Source organism: Paramisgurnus dabryanus, chromosome 17 (genome assembly GCF_030506205.2).
Source record: "Paramisgurnus dabryanus chromosome 17, PD_genome_1.1, whole genome shotgun sequence".
In the NCBI taxonomy this organism is placed as follows: domain Eukaryota; kingdom Metazoa; phylum Chordata; class Actinopteri; order Cypriniformes; family Cobitidae; genus Paramisgurnus; species Paramisgurnus dabryanus.
The window spans coordinates 2,913,533-2,934,140 of record NC_133353.1 but is presented as its reverse complement, the minus strand read 5'-3'; the positions used below and the strand labels follow the sequence as shown (position 1 = coordinate 2,934,140).

Below are 20,608 nucleotides of genomic sequence, written 5' to 3'. Positions count from 1 at the left end.
GAAATTGAGGCGACCAGTAAAATAGCTTATTTATGGTGATAATGACTTAAAACGGAGGGAGAGAAGCGATGAGAAGCCATGTGAATATTTTAAGGAGCAATTTATGGGTCAGACGAGTTTTGAGAAAGGCAGCTGGTTGGATCATGTTGCTTTAGAGTCACTTTCGGGAGAAAATTTATGGTAATGTTAAAAAAGGGTGATGAGCGTAAAGTGGGGTTTTATGCATAGGAGTATATTAAAACAGAACTTACTGGAAGTATGAGTGAAGCCAGAGCTGTTTCTGTGCCGTCTGTATGCTGTATGGTAAAGATCCCCCAGCTGCAAGAATAAAAGCATGCAAAGTGGCTTGTCATACAGCAGTTGGCAGGTGCCATGACAAATTTATTTTAATCTCAAAGTAAAAGAACAATCAGTACCTGGATAACCTTCCAAACTGGTCCTCACATTTTCCACAGATGGATAAATCTAGTTTTTAATAGAAAGAATTTACTACAGTTATTTAATTCAATTGTAGATCAATCCAGTATGTGTGTGTGTGACAACATGTGTGCCAACAGGCATGATTTTACTCTGATTTGTCGTATTAACATGACACCATGTAAGGTCGAGTCAATGCCCTTTACTGTGTTTCTCTGACAGCATTAAAGGGGCCATGTCACAAGACTTTTTTAAAGCAACACAAAAGACTACGAAAACTTGCTTTACGGCAGACCTACAATACAATCAGAGCCAGCTTTGCTGCAGTAGGCTAAATTATTTACGACAGTGGTAATGGACAATTCCACTTTCAACCTTTAGGGGGAGCAAAGAGCAAAAACTCTTTAGTGTTGCTTTAATATGTCAAGTAAATCTTTGGTGTCCTCAGAGCACATTTATTATAGCATGTTAAAATTGCCACTTTGTAGGTGTGTCCAAAAATGTGGTATTATTATAATAAGAGCTCCTTATGACATCATAAGGAGAGCCAAATTTCAACGACCTATTTTGTCATGTGCTTGCAGAGAATGGTTTACCAAAACTAAGTAACTGGGTTGACCTTTTTCACATTTTTTAGGTTGATAGAAGCACTGGGGACCCAAATTATAGCACTTAAACATAGAAAAAGTCGGATTTTCATGCCATGGCCCCTTTAAATTAATCTTTTGTAATACAGTACATTCCCCTGGATCTGTCAATGTAGTCATTACTGGGTAAACGATCTGGGTTCGTTTAGTCGAAACTGTATTACTCATAACAGAGACCGTGACCAGAATAGAAAAGTACTTTTTGCAAACATGTACGCGTTCTTTATATGCCTACATTTCATATTTCTGCATAATTGCATCTCTCCTCAATGGTACTGTAAAAAGTGAGTCACACCAATGGGGGGTGCTAATTATAAAGTCTTTGGTTTTTAGGATGGCGATTAAAATCCTAATGGTGCGGTTCGACATCATCCTCTCTGTTCTGTGTCTTGACTTTTCCACTGACATTTAACAATAGGTGCATCAGACAGAAATCAATCATCTGTCCACCCATCTGAGCAGATATTGTTATGCAAATAACAGGACTGGATTCCTGTAACTATTCTCTGTAACAAGAGAATACGTCATACTGTAGGAAATCATTTTTTTCTTTTTGCCATAATTTAGCATTTGAGTAATAAAAATAGGAACATGCCATGAATACTAATTGCTAATTGAAAATGTGGGACGTCAACAAATTTTTGACTTTGTAGCACATAGGAATTTTACATGAAAAACTGATGCTTAGGTACACGCAGAAACAGACATACGCACTTCTGCGCCCCCTTCTTGATTTTATTCTAATTAAAAGCGAGGCACAATTGACAGCTCATTAAAACTGATAGACAAGCAAGCTGTTAGGGGAATATGTGACTGTGTTAAACCCATCAGGGCACGTTGTTCCTAATTCAAACAGCGATACAAACACATTGTTTCAGCAGGTGCCCTGTACCAAACACTCACCAGGTGCATCTGTGGTTGCGGGGTGGGTAATGATTTCTCTGCTCTCCCCAGCGTGCTCAGGGTATGCTGGAACTCAGCTGCAAGCCATTTAGTCTTATCAAGACCCATAGAGCCAATACTGGAAAACTGACCAATCACAGGCCACCTCTCTTCGTTCTGAATGGGGTGAGCGTGTTCGCGGAGCAGCTGCGAGGAACAGAAACTGTGAGTTATGTTTATTCGAGTGTAATGTAAAGAGCCATATCATGATGGCTCTCACCAGAGATTTAGTGTACATTGTACATGTGCAGTCACAAAATAGTTTACCACGAAAAGGAAAATAGGGCAGCAAGATAAACTGAAATCACAGAAATATTACAAATCGCAATGGTTTGCAATAGCTGAATAAAAAAAAAATATATATAGTTATATATTTAAAGTATAATTATGTTGATGCAGTTAGCAAAGAGACTACAAAGAGATTGCAGTGATTCTTTCTTTTTCCCAGAAAGAACACTTATATTTCAATAACTTAAAGCATTATCATATTGCATACCATTAGGGGTGTAACGATACATCATGCGATTCTGCTTGTTATGCTTCTCAATGAATTATGGTGAAATGCCACAACATCCAAAAGCCAGATGGCGCTCTCGTGCAGAAACTCAATATGCGCCGCAAAAGAAGTACCATTACACAGGTAGCTCCCGAAAATGTATAAGCATGTTTATAATTGCATACAAAAACAATTTGTGTTTGCATAATATGTGTGTGAATGTACTGTGTGTTATTATTAGGTGTATATAAACACACACACACGTTTAAATGTAAGAAAATTTTTATTTAGAGATGGTTTCATCAGACACTCGTGCGGTGACCCGATACACGTCTGGTCCAAACTTAACTTCCGGTTTCAGTTTTTTAATTGTCTGACTAGTTGCTAAACTAAACTCTTGAGAACAAACACCTCGTCGAAAATAACAAATGTTTTGGTTTCTTTGGTAATCTACGTGTTGTTTATTTTGCTTGTTACATAAATAAACTACGTTTGAAGTACTTGTTGTCATTTATTCTTAGCAGAGTTTACAGGAAGTTACGTGTTGACCACAAAAGCCGCTTGTTTATGTTGTTACTGCTGAAACCGTCTATTTGCCAATTTTTAAATGTATATATAATATAAAACATATAAAAACATAAATAAATATATACATATGTAAATGTTTTTAAATACATGAATGTGTGTGTATTTATATATGTATACACATATATTATGCAAACACAAACTTTTATTTTATATGCGATTACTTGCTTGACAGCCCAAAAATCAAACATTGAATATATCGTTAATATTTTTTATATTAAGTCAATAATTTACTATACAAAACATACTACAGTTGGCACAATACATTTTTAGAAATTAACATGCAAAGTTTTTTTAACCACATGAAGGTATGTTTATGGTTTTTAATACCATGCAACCTTTTGGCCTTTGCCTAATTTTTACCAACAAAATCTGTTCGGTTTGACACACAACCATAGAAAATAAACAGCAAAACCTGTAAAGTGTTTCATCTCCCATTTAAACTTTGAGAAGCATAATATTTATGTTGTTTTATTTTCTACTATAGACGGTTTCATCAGACCTGCGCACGTCAGAACTTTACTTCCGGTTTCTGTTTGTTTAATGGTCTGACTAGTGGCCAAAATGAACTCTGCAACAAATACCTCGTCAAAAATAACAAATGTTTTGGTTTACTAAAGACAAGTGGAGACGGCGATCATGGATCACCGCTATGTGAAGGAAGGTTTGGCAGCCGGTTTGTAGTTACATTTGTATACATTATAGTACACATTTTACACAGCAACATTAGCTCAGTGTCGTTTTTTTAAACGCTTTAGATATCAAATATGAACTAAGGTAATCTACTTGTTATTTATTTAGCTTGTTATCAAAAATAAACTACTCTAAAAGGACTTTGTAGTTATTTATTCTGTTTTAAAAAGTTTGTTCCATGAAAGCTTTTGTTTATGTGGTTACTTCTGAAACCGTCTATATTCTACTAACTATATTCTTTTAGATTTATAATTTATTGTTGTATTAGCATTTACCCTTTCTGTCTTTGACCCAGCCCAAAAAGAGATATTTTGGGTCACAAAACCACAATAATGTACCATAATCCTGGAGAACGTGTTACGAGTCTGCTCAACGTTCTTCAGTCATTGTTCACTTTTCTAAACGCCACTTTTTAATACAATAATTCAATGACTTCTTTTAGTAGACGGTACAGAAACAAATTTCTGCTGATGCAATTTCTGACTCTTGCCAAGACCAATCCAATACCTAACACTGTGTGATCTGAATTCCCTTAACAAATAAAGGAATGAGGTCAAAATCTCTAAGGCATTCAACAGAAGAACACTTCCTTTTCATGAGCAATCTCCTGCCAACGAGAAGAAAAACTGTAGAATCGCCACAGTGGACAGGAAAAACACACACAAAAAAAAACGTTACCTTTCGCAATCTTAGATGGCCCCACTTTTCCATGGCAGGTCCTTGATATCTTCCAGGAGTTGAACCAATGAGATACACCCTTTAAAAGGAAACAAAAAAACGATTAAAGACAGCATGAATACAAATATATAAATATCAATGAGCTGAAGAGTATTTTGTGATTTGTTTCCCAGTGATGTCTACATGTCCGTCATATGATCTTTTCCCGAAATTGCACCGTTTTGTTAAATGCCATTAGTCAAAGGTCTGAATATGGTACCATTGTACCAATTAATTTCCATTACCTTTTCAGTTGTTCATGATTACTGGAAGAGGACTTTTTAGAAATCATATTACAGAGGTTTTCAGGACCAATTTCCATTTGTATGTCAGGTACCAATCTTCTAAATACAGATCTAGATATATATGTATAGATCTATATGTATTATTGAACAAATGGACCTCAGCCTTGACTTATACAGGCACATTTTACTCTTATCATGCGCTCTCAAAGATACAGTACAAAGCCAAGCAAAATTAGAAACATCAATATTCATGATCTCCGTGACCTTTCCAGACCTGGAAGAAACAATTCTGCAATATTTTTGTGTAAATAAAATACTGTGAAAAATCTCCATGTAAGCCTAAATATTACATATTTAAATACTGGACCTTTCATTTGCAAAACATCTTACCGTGTTTCTGACAGATCATGCTGTTTGATGCGATCGATCCAGTCAGCGAGCTCTGGAGCCCGGTATGCTTCCAGATATTCCAGCAGGTCTCTTTTGAAGTTGGTGGGAGACTCCCCTGCTAATCCTGGACTTCCCACCGGTAACCTGGGGTACAGCGGACTCATCCACAGCCTGTGAAAGAGATACAAGCAGTGTTGCCATTTCCTAATGAAAAGCTAATTGAAAGGGCATGAAACATTAAAACATTAAGGGGCGGTTTCCCAGAAAAAGATTAGACTAGTCCTAGACAAAAAAAAAATTTAAGAACTGTTCAAACTAAAAACAAATTGCACTGCCATATCTTGAAATACATCAGTACCCTTTGTTTTGCCTCAAAATGCACACAAGTAATGTTTTTAGTAAGGCATGTTTGTTAAAACTGGTTATATTTCCTAATTATAGTTTCCTATATATTACTATAATAAGGCCTAGTCCTGTTTTAAGATAATCCCGGGTGTTGAAAAGTGAAGCCGCTGGCTCTTTGATCGCCTCCTGGTGGCTGGCTGCAGTACAAGTCATAAACCCCGCCCTCTCCATGCAAAGGAACGGGAGTCAGCTCTAAATAACAAAAAAATTACACTTCCAATTAATTTTTCCAAAAGATAGTTTTGCGCCTTTAAGGTAGTTGTTATCACGCAGATATGCACTCACCTAAAGGATTATTAGGAACACCTGTTCAATTTCTCAATGCAATTATCTAATCAACCAATCGCATTGCAGTTGCTTCAATGCATTAAGGGTTGTGTTCCTGGTCAAGAAAATCTCCTGAACTCCAAACTGAATGTCAGAATGGGAAAGAAAGGTGATTTAAGCAATTTTGAGCGTGACATGGTTGTTGGTACCAGACGGGCCGGTCTGAGTATTTCACAATCTGCTCAGTTACTGGGATTTTCACGCACAACCATTTCTAGGGTTTACAAAGAATGGTGTGAAAAGGGAAAACATCCAGTGTGTGGCAGTCCTGTGGGGGAAAATGCCTTGTTGATGCTAGAGCTCAGAGGAGAATGGGCCGACTGATTCAAGCTGATAGAAGAGCAACTTTGACTGAAATAACCACTCGTTACAACCGAGGTATGCAGCAAAGCATTTGTGAAGCCACAACACGCACAACCTTGAGGCGGATGGGCTACAACAGCAGAAGACCCCACCAGGTACCACTGATCTCCACTACAAATAGGAAAATTAGGCTACAGTTTTCACCAGCTCACCAAAATTGGACAGTTGAAGACTGGAAAAATGTTGCCTGGTCTGATGTGTCTCAATTTCTGTTGAGACATTCAGATGGTAGAGTCAGAATTTGGTGTAAACAGAATGAGAACATGGATCCATCATGCCTTGTTTCCACTGTGCAGGCTGCTGGTGGTGGTGTAATGGTGTGGGGATGTTTTCTTGGCAAACGTTAGGCCCCTTAGTGCCAATTGGGCATCATTTAAATTCCACGGCCTACCTGAGCATTGTCTCTGACCATGTCCATCCCTTTATGACCATCATGTACCCATCCTCTGATGACTACTTCCAGCAGAATAATGCACCATGTCACAAAGCTTGAATAATTTCATGACAATGAGTTCACTGTACTAAAATGCCCCATACAGTCCCCAGATCTCAACCCAATAGGTCATCTTTGGGATGTGGTGGAATGGGAGCTTCGTGCCCTGGATGTGCATCCCACAAATCTCCATCAACTGCAAGATGCTATCCTATCAATATGTGCCAACATTTCTAAAGAATGCTTTGAGCACCTTGTTGAATCAATGCCATATAGAATTAAGGCAGTCCTGAAGGCGAAAGGGGGTCAAACAAAGTATTAGTATGGTGTTCCTAATAATCCTTTAGGTGAGTGTATGTTCAATTGTTCATTTTTTTGATAAGTTTTATTTTAGCTAGTAATATGATGCTTTAGAAACATGGGTGTCGTTATGATTGGCATGGTTGAAGTTTGATACCGCGACTCCGCCTCGGGCTCCACGGACGATTCCTTTAGCGCATGACATGGCTCCAAACTGACATTTTTACGTAACATGGGCGCCCCCAGAAATCGGACATTTTTGGCTTCAAATCATTACAATAGAAGGAAGCGATGTCGCGTCATCCATCGTTTTTTACAGACCATGGCAAATCCCTGTCTAGTAAACCACCCAATAGTGTATATACATATATATGCATGTGTATATATGTAAGGAATAATTGACAATCAATTATTCCTCTTATACCACGGTTACCACATACATTACTATGGTGCCTATTTTTAAGATATTCAAAAGGTTAGGTGCGCGGTTTACAGAAAAATAATCAACACCCATGAAACACCCATGAAACATTTCTCAGCCAATCACAATAAAGCATTCAACAGACCCTTGAAAGAAATAAATAAATTATATATATATATATATATATATATATATATATATATATATATATATATATATATATATATATATATATATATATATATATATATATATATATATATATATATATATATGAGATCATTATATGTATTACATATACACAACCTCATTGTAAAGTGTGCTCCATGGAAAGCATAACAAAGTACAGTTTTCGAATGAGACAACAGTGAGGACATAATAATAATATTCTTATTTATGGGAGGAATGATTTCTTTGAAGCATTTTGAATACCATGTACAAAATGTCCCTTCCTCCTGACAGGCACTGAAATAGATGTTTTGAAAAATTACAGTATTCTCAATGACATCGCATCATAGATAGCCAAAGAAAATCTATCTGAACTAGCTGTAACAAATGAAAATAGCAAAAATTTGCAGCTTTCAAACAAGTTTTGTTGTTGCTGAATAAATGCTTGGTGATCTTGTACAAAAGATCTGAAAAAACACACATGTGCCAAATGTTGAGCGCAGCAGATGTAAAATGCTTTTGCAATATCAAGGTTTTAGCATTCTACAAGTAAATACAGATGTTTACAAATGTTAAAATCACCTCAGCGCTCCAAAGTCCAATAACCCCTGATTGGAGGAGTGTGAGGAATTGTCTTAACAGACTGGTTAAAGCACAGCCTCCCGAGACTCTATTAGAAGAAATCAATGTGGATTCAGATCGGAGCCTTTACAATAAATACAAAAAATACCTTTAACCAGACACCAGACTTTGTCAGTGCGACATCACATTAACAAGAGGATCAAAACAGCATACATAATAAGACTGCTTTGGTTTAAGGGGGGATTTTTTTGTTGTAGGGTGGTTGTGTTCACACACTGCCAACACACAATTATGTCCAAACACCTTTTCCACTGAGAAAATATTCTGGTTTTTAATTGGCTGTATGCAAGGAGGCAAGTATTACTGCTACTTACAGTACAAGCCTTGAAAATGTCACGAGACGAGCAGTTGTTCACTATTTAAGAGAATGTTTTAAGACTAAAGACAAGGTTAAGAGCTGAGATGTGTCCATCAAAAGCGAAAAAAGTGATGTAATGATGGTCTGTGGAAATATGCTGGTAGATATGAACCAATACGGTTACAGGCATGGTCTGGGTTGAAGTGAGTACTTTTGAAGTGATTGCTTCAAACTCACATTGCAACTACTAAGGCACAGTTCCATTTTTAATGCCCTGTGCCAGTGGCAAGGCTACATAAGGGCTAGGGTGGCACTAGCCCACTCAAATTGACGGCTGGCCCACCCAGTCAAAGAGACACAAAATAATTTTGTGTAAAAGAAATCACGCATAAATGATAAAAATTTCTTGAACTCTTTCCCCGCCATGGACAAGTTATCTTGTCAATCCGCAATACCGCTATTATCCACCAGGTGGCTTCTTCCGCAACTTATAAAACCCGGAAGTATTGCCTCTAGGGCAAAAAGCTGTATGTCTGTCGAAGTTTTGAGGATCACTCTGCATCTGATTTTTATCAAAAGTTCTTTACAAAAAATGGAATTATCTCAAAATTTGGTATTTTTAAAGAAACCTACAAATAAAGAGAACTAATGAAGGTAGGAAGAAACGTTTTTTTTTTTGTTTGTTTGTTTGAAAACAGAGGGTCTGTTCTTTGATCGCTCAAATACGCATCATTTAGAAATAAATAACTATTTATATAGAAAGTTTATCATTTGTTTTCTAAACCATGAAAATATGTACATTCAAGCCATTTTAAACAATTTGAGCGCAAGACGATGTTAAAGTGAGCACAGACCCACACACATACTCAAATGGACACCCATAAGGGCATGCACGTTTTAAAAAGCACGCAAACACAAAATCTCTTATGCTACGTACACACAAGAAGGATGGCATCACGTTGCTTGATCTAAATTACTCGCGGGATTTAACTTTGTGTCATGCAAATTTTTCGCTTGAGTTGAATATCTTCAACCAGTGCCAAGGTGCGTTTGAGGCGAATAGTGTGTTTTCGCGGCAATCGCTCCGGCCAATTTGCGTCCCCCCGTGGCAGGAAGCGTCTGATTGCGTCTTTGCATTGACTTCGTATGTAATATACTCGCGCAAATCGTTGAACTCGTTGAGTTAGCGCGTGACAGGACACATACACGCAAAATGATCTTAAAATACCACAGTTTTGGCAAGTATTCTCATAAAAATTCTCATTTGTGTCTTTAAGCAACACCAAAGAGTTTTTTTAACCTTAAAATAACGTTTCCAAAAAGTTTCAGTCGTTCATCCACTCGAAACAGGGTGAACGGCACTTTCACATTCGCCTTGCACCCCTCTATCGGCCAAAACCGCACTGAAGAAGTTTCCAACCGTTGGGTCGCAGTCCTGTAGTTTAAGTGAAAACTACAAAAACTTGCTTTTCGGCAGACCTACAATCCAATCAGAGCCAGCTTTGCTGCAGTAGGCTAAATTATTCACGACAGTTGTAATGGACAATTCCGCTTCCAACCTGTAGGGGTAGCAAAGAGCAAAAACTCTTTAGTGTTGCTTTAAAGTGAACGCAAACAGTTCAGTAAGAAATCAGATGTGTGTCAGTATATGGATCCGTGCTCATTTTGTCTTGATAAGGCCGAAATCCAGTAATGTTTGTGTCATTGCATTAACCAAACAAGAGAAGACAAAAGGAAAATCACTTTTATAACTTTAAAAAGATTAATTATATGTAATTTCTAGAATAAAATTCATTTGGTTCTATTTATGTTCCTAAATACTGTTAGACCTTACTTAATATTGTAACTTTTTATTTTCATATGCATATCATTTTTAGATTTGTTCTTATCTTATTTTCCTTATTTCCTCTTTTTGCTGATCCAAAAATTATTCAATCCATGACTCAAACAAGGTAATGTAATCTGTTTAACCACTATATTATAAAATTATGTAATTTGAGAGTAGACATTGATGTCCACCCTATTTCACAGACATCCACTCAGTTTAAAATGTCTGGCCTCGACAAAGATAAACTGATTCTGACTTTGGTAAACTAGCAGTGCAGGTTGACTAATTATCCTAATATACTATGAGAAATTGTCTCCCGCAAAGCCCTCTGCATCACAGGTGATCCCACTCACCCATCACACAGCTTCTTCAGTCTGCTACCATCAGGGAGGAGACTGCGGAGTCTCCAGGCCAGGACCAGCAGACTGAAGGACAGCTTCATACACCAGGCTGTAAGGAAGCTGAACTCCCTCCCGTACTTGCCACCCCCTCCCCTCTTCTGCCCCAGGCACCACGGGAACTACGAACTTTGAACCCCTCCCCTACACAAATATATGATGGCATGCACTAGTTCACTTTGTGCAGCATTGGTCTGCCCACTACCTCATTTCAGCATCGAACAGATGTCATTCCACTACCTCATCAGTCAGTTAAATAAAATAACTGCTCTGAGCCCTTGTCACTTTCAATCAGTCTTAAGATATTTTTTAACGGATCTGTTTTGCACTAATTTATCTTACCTGCACAGTTGTTCACTTCACTGATTTGCACTATATTTGTCATTTGCCGTGCACTGCTTTATTTAACTATATTTTTTATTTTATTTTATTATATGCCTTTGTTTTCTTCTTTTTTTTCATATTCCCTTATTGTATAGTTGTTTCTACAATTTATATTGTTCTAGATTTTTAGGCTTTAATTTAAATGTTATCTGTAAGCACCGGGGTCTGAGAGTAACGCAATTTCGATTCTCTGCATGTATGTACTGTATATGTGGAAAATTGACAATAAAGCATACTTGAACTTGAACTAAAGGAAAGGAGTTTTAATATTAAGTACTTAATTTAGGGATTTAATTTCCTTCTCGCAGTCCACAGCATAATGCGGGTAATAATCTAACCACCAGCCCTATCCTATGACACCAGGTTAAGTCTACTGGACAAAATGTTTAATTAACATTCCCCCCCCCAATACACTTTAAATAAACATAAACCTTTTAATATTCAAAAGCTATTGTGAATACATTAGCAATTACTTTGACCCACCTGGAAAACACTTTTCTATCTTTAGCTGGTATTAATATAACATTATGCAGAATCATTTTATTAATGGCACTTTTTACGAAAATGTTGCTTCATTAAATCAATTATTCCAAGCAGCTAATTTATAGCTATTTTAGGTAAAATATGAAGAGTTTGGTTCCAACTGTTTTTAAAATTTTTGTCAAAACATGTTTATTATTATGTTACCATGTTTTAATTGTGTTTTATTGTGCTGTATTTTTTTAGATATGAAGCTTAAATGCAGTTTGAATGATATTAATCGGAATGCACAAACAAGTTTTTTAAAATAGTTATCTCTTTTTGGAACCAAACTCTTAATATGATCATATACTGTAACAGCATGATTGGTTTACTCTGATTCGTAAAGTTCAACACTCTATTTAGGATACATCAGCTTAATTTCAATTTACTCTGAGTGTCTCATCTCTGTTGTCATAGCAACAGACAAATGTGTCATGGAGACTAGCAAATGCACTGCTTCAATTACAGAAATAAAAATGAATGTTGTTGCACTCTGCAAATGAGCGACTTCCAAAGAGACCACAACATAAAAACAAAGTAAAGAGCCCATTTCTAAATTGATTGCACCATCATGTGTAATGTTACCACCACGTATATTCATTTGCGTGAGTGCAATAAGATTTGCTATCTGTGAAAGCATACATCTAGTCCTCCCATTCCACATGTGATTTGAGCATCATACCCCTGAGTTTTCTGGTACCAGTCGGCTCGGATAAGGTTCGAGGTAAGGATGATGACTCTGAATCCCTCCTCGTACCATAGCAGCATCATTTTCCTGCAAAGGCAACCATGACTAATCATTTAATTTTATCATAACACTTTCTTTCATTTGAGGCTTTTAACCAGTACAAAACACAACCTTTAGACACTATAGACACGTATACCAAGTCTCAATTCATAGGAGCATAATTATCCTGTATAAAAGCATTCGCTTTATCTAAAAGCAAGAGTTTTTTATGTCAAGCAGCACAAAAGAAATATTGCACTGAATAAGCCTGCAGCTTTGTTTTGTATTAATTAAAGAGAACAGCATGTATTCGTCTATAAAGTCTATTTTGTGCTTTTGTGCAAAACATTTATTATTATACTTGAAATAAAGAGGAAGCTCTTTTTTAATTCGGAAATGTTTGTAAAAGATTACAGTGCTGATCTTTTTGCACTTTTCTTTATTGTTTCTTAAAATGAATATCAAATAACACATAAGCAATATCATTTGGTCCTCTGAAGTAAAAGAAAAATGCTCAATCCTGTTTCAATCTGTTGTTGAATAAAACATGAAACATGCTTTGGAAAGAAAACAGTACTTTAGGAATACATCACATTAAAATTCAATACTGTGCCTGTTTACCATCTAATTTCTATTCATCAAAACAGATCCTCAGCTGATAATCTGCACATCCACATGAATTGCAGAGGGGTTAATACTCTCTTGAACGGCTCAAGTACTACATCCTCTATGCATTTTACTGACTGCTCATCAGGCACAAATCTTAACACAGTATACAGTAAATGAAGATTAATGAATAATAAATGATTACATTTTAGCGTACTGTATAATGATTATGGACAAATAGGATTGTTTAAACAATGCATTTTACATAATTAAAACTCATTTTTCTTTTCCACGGTTCAAGTTATTTTAAGGGAAAGTAAATAAAAGGCCAAACACTCACGTATGATGTGTGCCAAATGCAATGTCCAGTTTGGCCTGTTAAAAGCATAAGAAAGTCAAATGAAACTACATACATTCAGCATTGCTTTATAAAACAAAACTTATCCTAGTCCCAGACTAAAATGAATGTTTGAGCTTCCTTCATTTAAAAACAGCATATCTTAACATAAATCAGTGCTTTTGTTTTGTCTCAAGATGCACCTACAAAGTGGCAATTTTAACATGCTATATTAAATTATCTATATGGTATTTTGAGCTAAAACTTCACATATGTGCTCTGGGGATACCAAATATTAATCTTAAAAAAGTCTTGTGAAATGTCCAAAATCTTTGCTGGACCCCAAGGGGGCTTTGAGGAGGTCCCCAGAAGATTTCTGAGAATATATATATATATATTTTTAATTGATTCAGTGGGTCTCCAATTTCTATTTGGACTGTATTTTTCTAGAGCGTTTTCCTTTTTACAGTCTCCTTTTTCTCACTCACTGCGGTTTGTAATGCAGTATTTCTTGTAAAGGTGAAAACCAAATTAATTGACAAAGTTGCACCAGTACAAATAATTTTAATTTAAAAATGTTTCTCCTTAGGTTTACACATCAGCATTAATCTAAATGTAGCCAATTATTAGTGGTGCTTGCATTTATGCAAAGCATATCTTAACATAAATATACTCAAATCGATCAGCTTATTGAGGAGAGGTGTGCTATGACTTTTATAAGCGGGTGTAGGATTTCCAAAAGGTGGGCAAAAAAACACCCAAACTTTGACAGGTAAACTTTTGCGGCAAACTTTGACAGGTCATAGCTGCGAGCAAGGATTTCGGAGAAGCACAAGGGTTAAAACATTCAAAGAGGCTGGCAGGCCCATAAGAACATATCTCGAAATGTGGTCTAAGTTGTACCCATGGAAAGCAAATTCTGTCCGAAATCGCCCCAACAGAAACATATGGTGAAGGAAAGGATGGTGAAGCAATGCGGTTTTCTTACTATGATATCTAGGACGTACAGGGCTTTTTTATGAAACATTTCTGCAAAACGGTGTTACAGATACAAGTGGGTGGGCTCATTTTACTCCGACATCTACACTGTCAGAAAAAAGGTACAAAACTCCATTTTGTGGACCCTAGTTGGATCATTTCACTTGTGGCTTGAAGTATAATCACTGGTGGATGCCAATTAACTCCCCAGCCAACAAACAAAGGTACCCTAGCAACAGAATAACAAAGCCTATATCTCTGCATCAGAACATCGTAGAGACATTGGGGTGGGCTCTTTTGAGGCCGGTTAACATTTTTGTAATATTTTGTTTTCCGAAATATGCAGGCACCACTTTACACTTTCTTCAGAAAATGTACCGATCTAACTATAATTGTTGTACATAAAATATACAAATAGATTTATATATTAAGTTGGGGGTCCCCTAACAAAGAATTCATCATATTTGGGGGTCCTTGGCATTATGAAGTTGGAAAACCCCTGCCTTAGACTACCATAAAGTTTAATGCTTCCCTCTAGTGGAATAAGAAGCTTATTGCAACTGTTTTGGTAAAAACTGCTAACTATAACAAAAAAGTTTGAGAGATCCATAAAAAACGAACCTGGCAGAAAGTAATATGTGGATATGGTTTGGCTTGCTCAATTAATCGAGCCTTGGCCTCTCGTTTGTCTCCATGAACAATCACGACGGGTTTGTCCCTAAAAAACAAGAAGAAACGATATTGCTTTGGCATTTGATCAGTGTGGTTAAATGTTGTTGTCCCTGCATGTGCCAGATGACAAATGCACTGATTTTCTTTAAAGTCTTATAATGCTGAATGCTAGTAAGGGAGAGATGCAATTTTACCTAAATTCTGGAGGATACTGCTCCACCATCCATGGAATGTCAAAGCAGTAATTGAACTACAAAAGAAGAAAGTGGTGGGTCAGCAAGAAATTAAACTGTGTAGCTTTAATACACATAATCTCATCCTTTTATACAATACCTGCACAGACTCTTTTAGCATCCCGAACATAGGAGAAAGTATCTCTATTTACAAGAGAGAAAGACAGATAGGAGAATAATTACACAACATTATTCTTATATATATAATCCTGATTAGACTTACATACCTTTGATATGCAGTGCTCCGGTATTGAACTTTTTCTGTATCCCAGTGACTTTGTTTAAATAAAAGCGGTACATGTCATTCATTGACAAGTTTGTTTCGAAAAAATCAGCAGGCTCTTCTTTATAATAACAGGCCCCGTGAGGGCTCGGAGGACGTGTGTGTTCGGTTTTCTTCTTTTTAGGACTTACATTAACTTTCTTGGGTTCATCTTTTGGGACAGAAGGTCGGGTTTCTTCATCATCACTGCTGGAGAGGTTCCAGCCTGCTTCATCTGTCTCTCTCTTTCGCTTTAGAGCCGGAGAGGGATTGCTTTCATATTTCACAGGGTTTATTTGGTTCCCATGTGCTGCTTGTCTAGCTTCGGATCGGATGAAGGGAGCAGACGGTTCTTTTACATTAAGGTTTACATTTACATTAGGACTTTGCTCCGGTTTTTGCTTAAGAATGGTGGTGATCTTACTGGGTTTGCTTTCTAAATTAGGTTTAATACTTGGTGTGAATGAGCGTTTTTCAGGGGTTGGGGGTATGATGTTGTCCTCTTCTTCACTATCTGATATACTCCACCTGCCATGTTGACTCTCCTGAGACATTTCTGCTTTAACTGTGGGTCACAAGACATTTTTTTCTTAATATGGTCAAAGCTGCAGCATTTTTCATTTATTGTGCAAAAAGTATAATTTCACCTGCCATGAGCTGTCAGATTTTGCCTAAAATGGGCATCTCTGACCACCAGACATTGATAGGACATTAGAAAAACATACTGTATGTGTATTTACTGAAAATGCATTGTTAATGTAAGACTGATGGGGTCTTGCACAAGAGTTAAACACTCCTCTGTGAACAGTTGATGAACCATTAAAAACACTGTGCACGACAGTGTGACATGCTAGGATCTGTAATTCAATGTGAAATAAATGTCAACTTACAGGGAGACGGGAAGATGGATGTACACGATAACGTTACAGGACAATAACTAAAACGTAACTGCTATATAGGATGCTTAGCGATGTATAAATATAGTTATAACACTGCTACAATTGTGTCAATAGAAAGGTTCTTGTGTTTTCATTCTTCATGCAAAAACATGTTTCATTCTCCATGTGTAGTAGAAACAGCGCCAAATCACTACAATGTTTTTCAATATAAAAGCCCCAGTGAGTCGATCAACTGTTGATTCTGATGTATGCCTGGGTTTTTATCTCACTGACAGACAGTATTAAACACCTTCATAATTGTTTATTTATTTACTAAATAAAAATACAAAATGACAGTATGTAATTTACCATGGTTAAGAAAAAGATAGTTTTTACTTAAATTTGAAAGCAGTTTTAACAGGATATAACATCTAGATCAAAATGACATCTAAAATTAAAACATGGTTTGCATTTACTAAATTTACAATTATGTATAAAATATTTAACCAGTAGCAGACTAAAAACTATGTAAGACCTCTATTTTGGAAACTACCGACTTTTTTTCCTGTTTTTTTTTTACACACGTTTCTAGTATCCAATCAGCGTCTCGAGTACTGCGAGCTGAAAACCAATCGGTTCCGTTGATGTGGTTTCTATGCACATTATCTACAACTTTCCAGAATATTTCGGATATTTATATCTGGTATAATTCAGGTCATTTCTGGAAGAATGACAAGCTTTAAGACTGAGAGAGAAATTAGCGATGCCGACAGGAAAAAAATTGAGACGGTATGTCTGGTTGATTTTGTTAAAAAAAGAGATTGTATGAGTTTATAAAGCTTGTAAAAGAGATTTGCTAGATATTTGCTAACGTTAAATATCTGGAAAACAAACGATGTTATGAATGTTGATATGTCATCACCAATATTGTGGAAAATAGTTTTAAAGTTACAGGACTGAAACTTTGGTAAGCTTATATGGTATTTAAAGCTACCTTTGTTTTAAGCCTTGCTTTAAAGCAAACTAATGTTAAAATATACATTTTAAAATGTAAACGTATAAATTTGGTTTTGTCATTAAACATTTTAACGTGTAAATAATATTGTTTTGCGGGAAAAATGTTCCGCCCGAACAGGGACTTGAACCCTGGACCCTCAGATTAAAAGTCTGATGCTCTACCGACTGAGCTATCCGGGCTTCGATAAGTCGCTTAATGTGAAGCCATCAAAAGTAATTCGCCATACTCATGACAGGTTTATGATACAACGACTGCGAACTTCATTGTGAAACGATTCTAGCCTAGTTAAAGTTAAGTTCATATCTTTTAAAATACGTATAGTTTCCCCAATCTGCATGTAGTGTTATACATAACACCCGATAACAGTTAACGTTATTGAGTCTACACTGCCCTGCTGAAAAAAACAGCATACCAGCAAGACCAGCATATGTTGTGTTTTGGTGCTGGTTTGCTAGTGAACACCAGCTAAACCAGCATCAGCATTAGCACCAGCAAAACCAGCACCAAACCAGCATTAGCACCAGCTAAACCAGCATTAGCACCAGCATCCCATGCTGGTCATACCAGCATATGTTGTGTTTTGGTGCTGTTATGCTGTGACCACCAGCTAAACCAGCATAGACCAGCATAATTCCCATGCTGGTTTGATGCTGTTTTTTTTCAGCAGGGTGTGTTCACAAATCGTTGTCAAATTAAATTGTTAAAACTCTTAATGTAATATCCATGTTGTTTCTTTAGGTTTTTCATCAGTCTGATTTGGGCAGGAAAGGTTATTTGTCCCGAGAAGATTTTAAGGTAGCAGTGGTCATGTTATTCGGATATAAACCATCTAAGGTAAATATTAAAGAAATATTGAACCAGCTTATATAATATACTGTTTCTTTTAGCTTATACATTGCCCTTCGTATCTTAAATATATTTGCTTTGTATATTGTTTTGTGCATTTAGAAATTATATGACCTAAAGCTCCTTACTTTTGAATAACTTTTCCTACTTTGATTATTTTTTTTACTATGACCAAAGCCGTGACCACTTTTTATAATCAGTCGCACTTAAGTTTCCATAAGACTGTCGGAGTTGGCCCATAATAAATCAAAACCCTGTGTGCGTGCGAGGTGAAAATGATCATTCCTTTGTTGTTTAACTTTATCAGAAACGCTTGAATCCTCTAAAACGATTTATTACTGATAAGGAAATGAATTAATGAAGGCTCTTGCGCTGAAACGAGCGTCTCTTCCATGCTGGCACAGACTTCCAATCAAACTGAAAGTTCATTACGACTGCCACTAGGGGGCGAACATTGCTCGTGGTATGAAATACCAGCATGTGCACATGCGCAATGCTTTCGCGCTCTTTTGAAGCATCAATTTTGTGAAATGACCAAAAGTTGATCTATCATCATATCCCACGACAACAACCGTCGAAGAACCCATGAAAACATGTTTATGGTACCAATATTGGGGTTTGCGTAAGGATTACTGACTGACAATGCTGTGTTTTTAACACATTTCTCTGCTTGGTAGAAAGCAAAATGAGTACGTTTTACGTGTTTTAAACATGTAACGTTATACCGTGTTATTCTATAACAATCATGGCTTACAGATCACACTAGAGAGACAACAAATAAAGCCATTAAAATGTATTGCTATTTAAGTGTGTTTATTATAGATTTATTCGAGTGGTAATTTTATGTTTTCTCTTGCAGTCGGAGACAGATATGTTGATGGAGTCTGGCTCTTATAAGGAGTGGCCAGGTATGTCTCAATGATATTAAATCATTTCCTTTTTGTTTTGGTTTAACACATCTTAAAATACAAACCTTCCTGTTACAGGTCAGTGTATGTAGGCCTTTTCTTCAGTTTCAGTGTGTCAAGTTCAAATAGTCTAGGTCAGTGGTTCTCAACGTTATTCCTGGAGGCCCACTGCTCTGCACATTTTGTATGTCTCCCTTATTTAACACACCTGATTCAAATCATCAGCTCATTAGTAGAGATCTCTATGAACTGAACTGATTGTGTCAGATGAGAGAAACATACAAAATGTGCAGAGCAGTGGGCCTCCAGGAACGGAGTTGAGAACCCCTGGTCTAGGTTGTACAATTATTATTTAAATCACCCAACATGTCATATGATAAACAAACTTAAATCAATGAATAGGCTTTCTTAAACCAAATTTACTGTGTTGTATTTCCATACTATGGGTTACTCTTACAGTGCATTCACACCAGGCATAAGCTTTAACACTTCCCATTCACTTTTAGATACTAAGGTACTTTTACCATAAATGACAAATCAACCGTTTGGTAAAGTACGTTTTTGAAAAATTATTAAAAGGATAAAAAAGTTTGTTCATGGCACCATGTAACATAATTTTGTAAAGTTATGGTTCTCAGTGTAATATTTAAAATATATATGCTTTCCTTGCAAAATTTGCAAAAAGAACAGTTCACATGGCAGGAGTGACTTCTTTATCTCCAACATTCATCTATAACAGGGATGGGCAACTTCGTTCCTGGAGGGCCGGTGTCCTGCAGAGTTTAGCTCCAACCATAATTAAACACACCTGAAGAAGCCAATTAAGGTCTTACTAGGCATACTAGAAACTTTTAGGCAGGTGTGCTAAGGCAAGTTGGAGCTAAACTCTGCAGGACACCGGCCCTCCAGGACTGAAGTTGCCCATCCCTGATCTAAGAAGAAATGTTGTGACAAGTGCTGTTGATTGACACTTTGACATCTAGTGGATTTTTTGGTATAACATACCTCAAGCAAATGCTAGAGATCAGCTTATGCCAAGTTCAGACTGCTCGATTTTAGCCCTGATTTGACTCGCCGACAGGTTTTGAGAAATCGCAGACAAATGCCGAAATCACAGGCAAATCGATGCTCGTGCACGTGAGTGACAATCACATAGTGTGAATTATCAAAGACATGATCTGAGGGAATCCTCGACAAGTCGCCGACACCCGTGATATATCTGGCATGTTAGATATCTGAACCTGTCGGCAATTCAAAATCATGCCGTGTGAAATGTGTTTTGACTAAAAATAACATCGGCGATGACCTACAGCCAATGAGAGAGCAACATACAGGGCAGCTGGAAGTACGGGGAAAAGTCTCCCCAATCATTTTCTCCTTCATAATCTTTATTTCTTTTTCTTCTATTTGCTAAAAATTAGCGCACATGCAATTACAGGGTTTCCAGCAGAAAATATGTTAGTTAAGGTGGTAGGGTTGGGCGAGTGGGCGGGGCAGAGGGCGTGGCAATTAAAGGGGCGGG

General features: G+C 36.9%; 2 protein-coding genes and 1 non-coding gene across 4 annotated transcripts in view; 1 reads left to right on the top strand and 2 right to left on the bottom strand.

Moving 5' to 3' along the window:
• tdp1 (tyrosyl-DNA phosphodiesterase 1) overlaps positions 1–16,514 on the bottom strand; it is a 43,110-nt gene extending 26,596 nt beyond the window's left edge. Inside the window, exons 1-12 of the mRNA XM_065252227.2 lie at positions 16,327–16,514; positions 15,402–16,001; positions 15,275–15,318; positions 15,136–15,191; positions 14,891–14,987; positions 13,295–13,329; positions 12,304–12,396; positions 5,133–5,303; positions 4,459–4,537; positions 1,968–2,153; positions 417–465; positions 252–318 (exon numbers count right to left, since the gene is read on the bottom strand). Of these exons, the coding sequence (XP_065108299.1) occupies positions 252–318; positions 417–465; positions 1,968–2,153; positions 4,459–4,537; positions 5,133–5,303; positions 12,304–12,396; positions 13,295–13,329; positions 14,891–14,987; positions 15,136–15,191; positions 15,275–15,318; positions 15,402–15,990 (1,466 nt within the window). The 5' untranslated portion in view covers positions 15,991–16,001; positions 16,327–16,514. The remainder of the gene's footprint in view (positions 1–251; positions 319–416; positions 466–1,967; positions 2,154–4,458; positions 4,538–5,132; positions 5,304–12,303; positions 12,397–13,294; positions 13,330–14,890; positions 14,988–15,135; positions 15,192–15,274; positions 15,319–15,401; positions 16,002–16,326) is intronic.
• Positions 16,515–16,986: 472 nt separating this feature from the next.
• Positions 16,987–20,608, top strand: part of efcab11 (EF-hand calcium binding domain 11) — a 90,135-nt gene continuing 86,513 nt past the window's right edge. For both annotated transcript variants that reach the window (XM_065245152.2, XM_065245153.2), the window contains exons 1-3: positions 16,987–17,103; positions 18,071–18,166; positions 19,038–19,086. In XM_065245152.2, the coding sequence (XP_065101224.2) occupies positions 17,044–17,103; positions 18,071–18,166; positions 19,038–19,086 (205 nt within the window). In that variant the 5' untranslated portion in view covers positions 16,987–17,043. The remainder of the gene's footprint in view (positions 17,104–18,070; positions 18,167–19,037; positions 19,087–20,608) is intronic.
• Positions 17,439–17,511, bottom strand: trnak-uuu (transfer RNA lysine (anticodon UUU)). The gene has a single exon. It is a non-coding gene; the product is annotated as a tRNA-Lys (tRNA).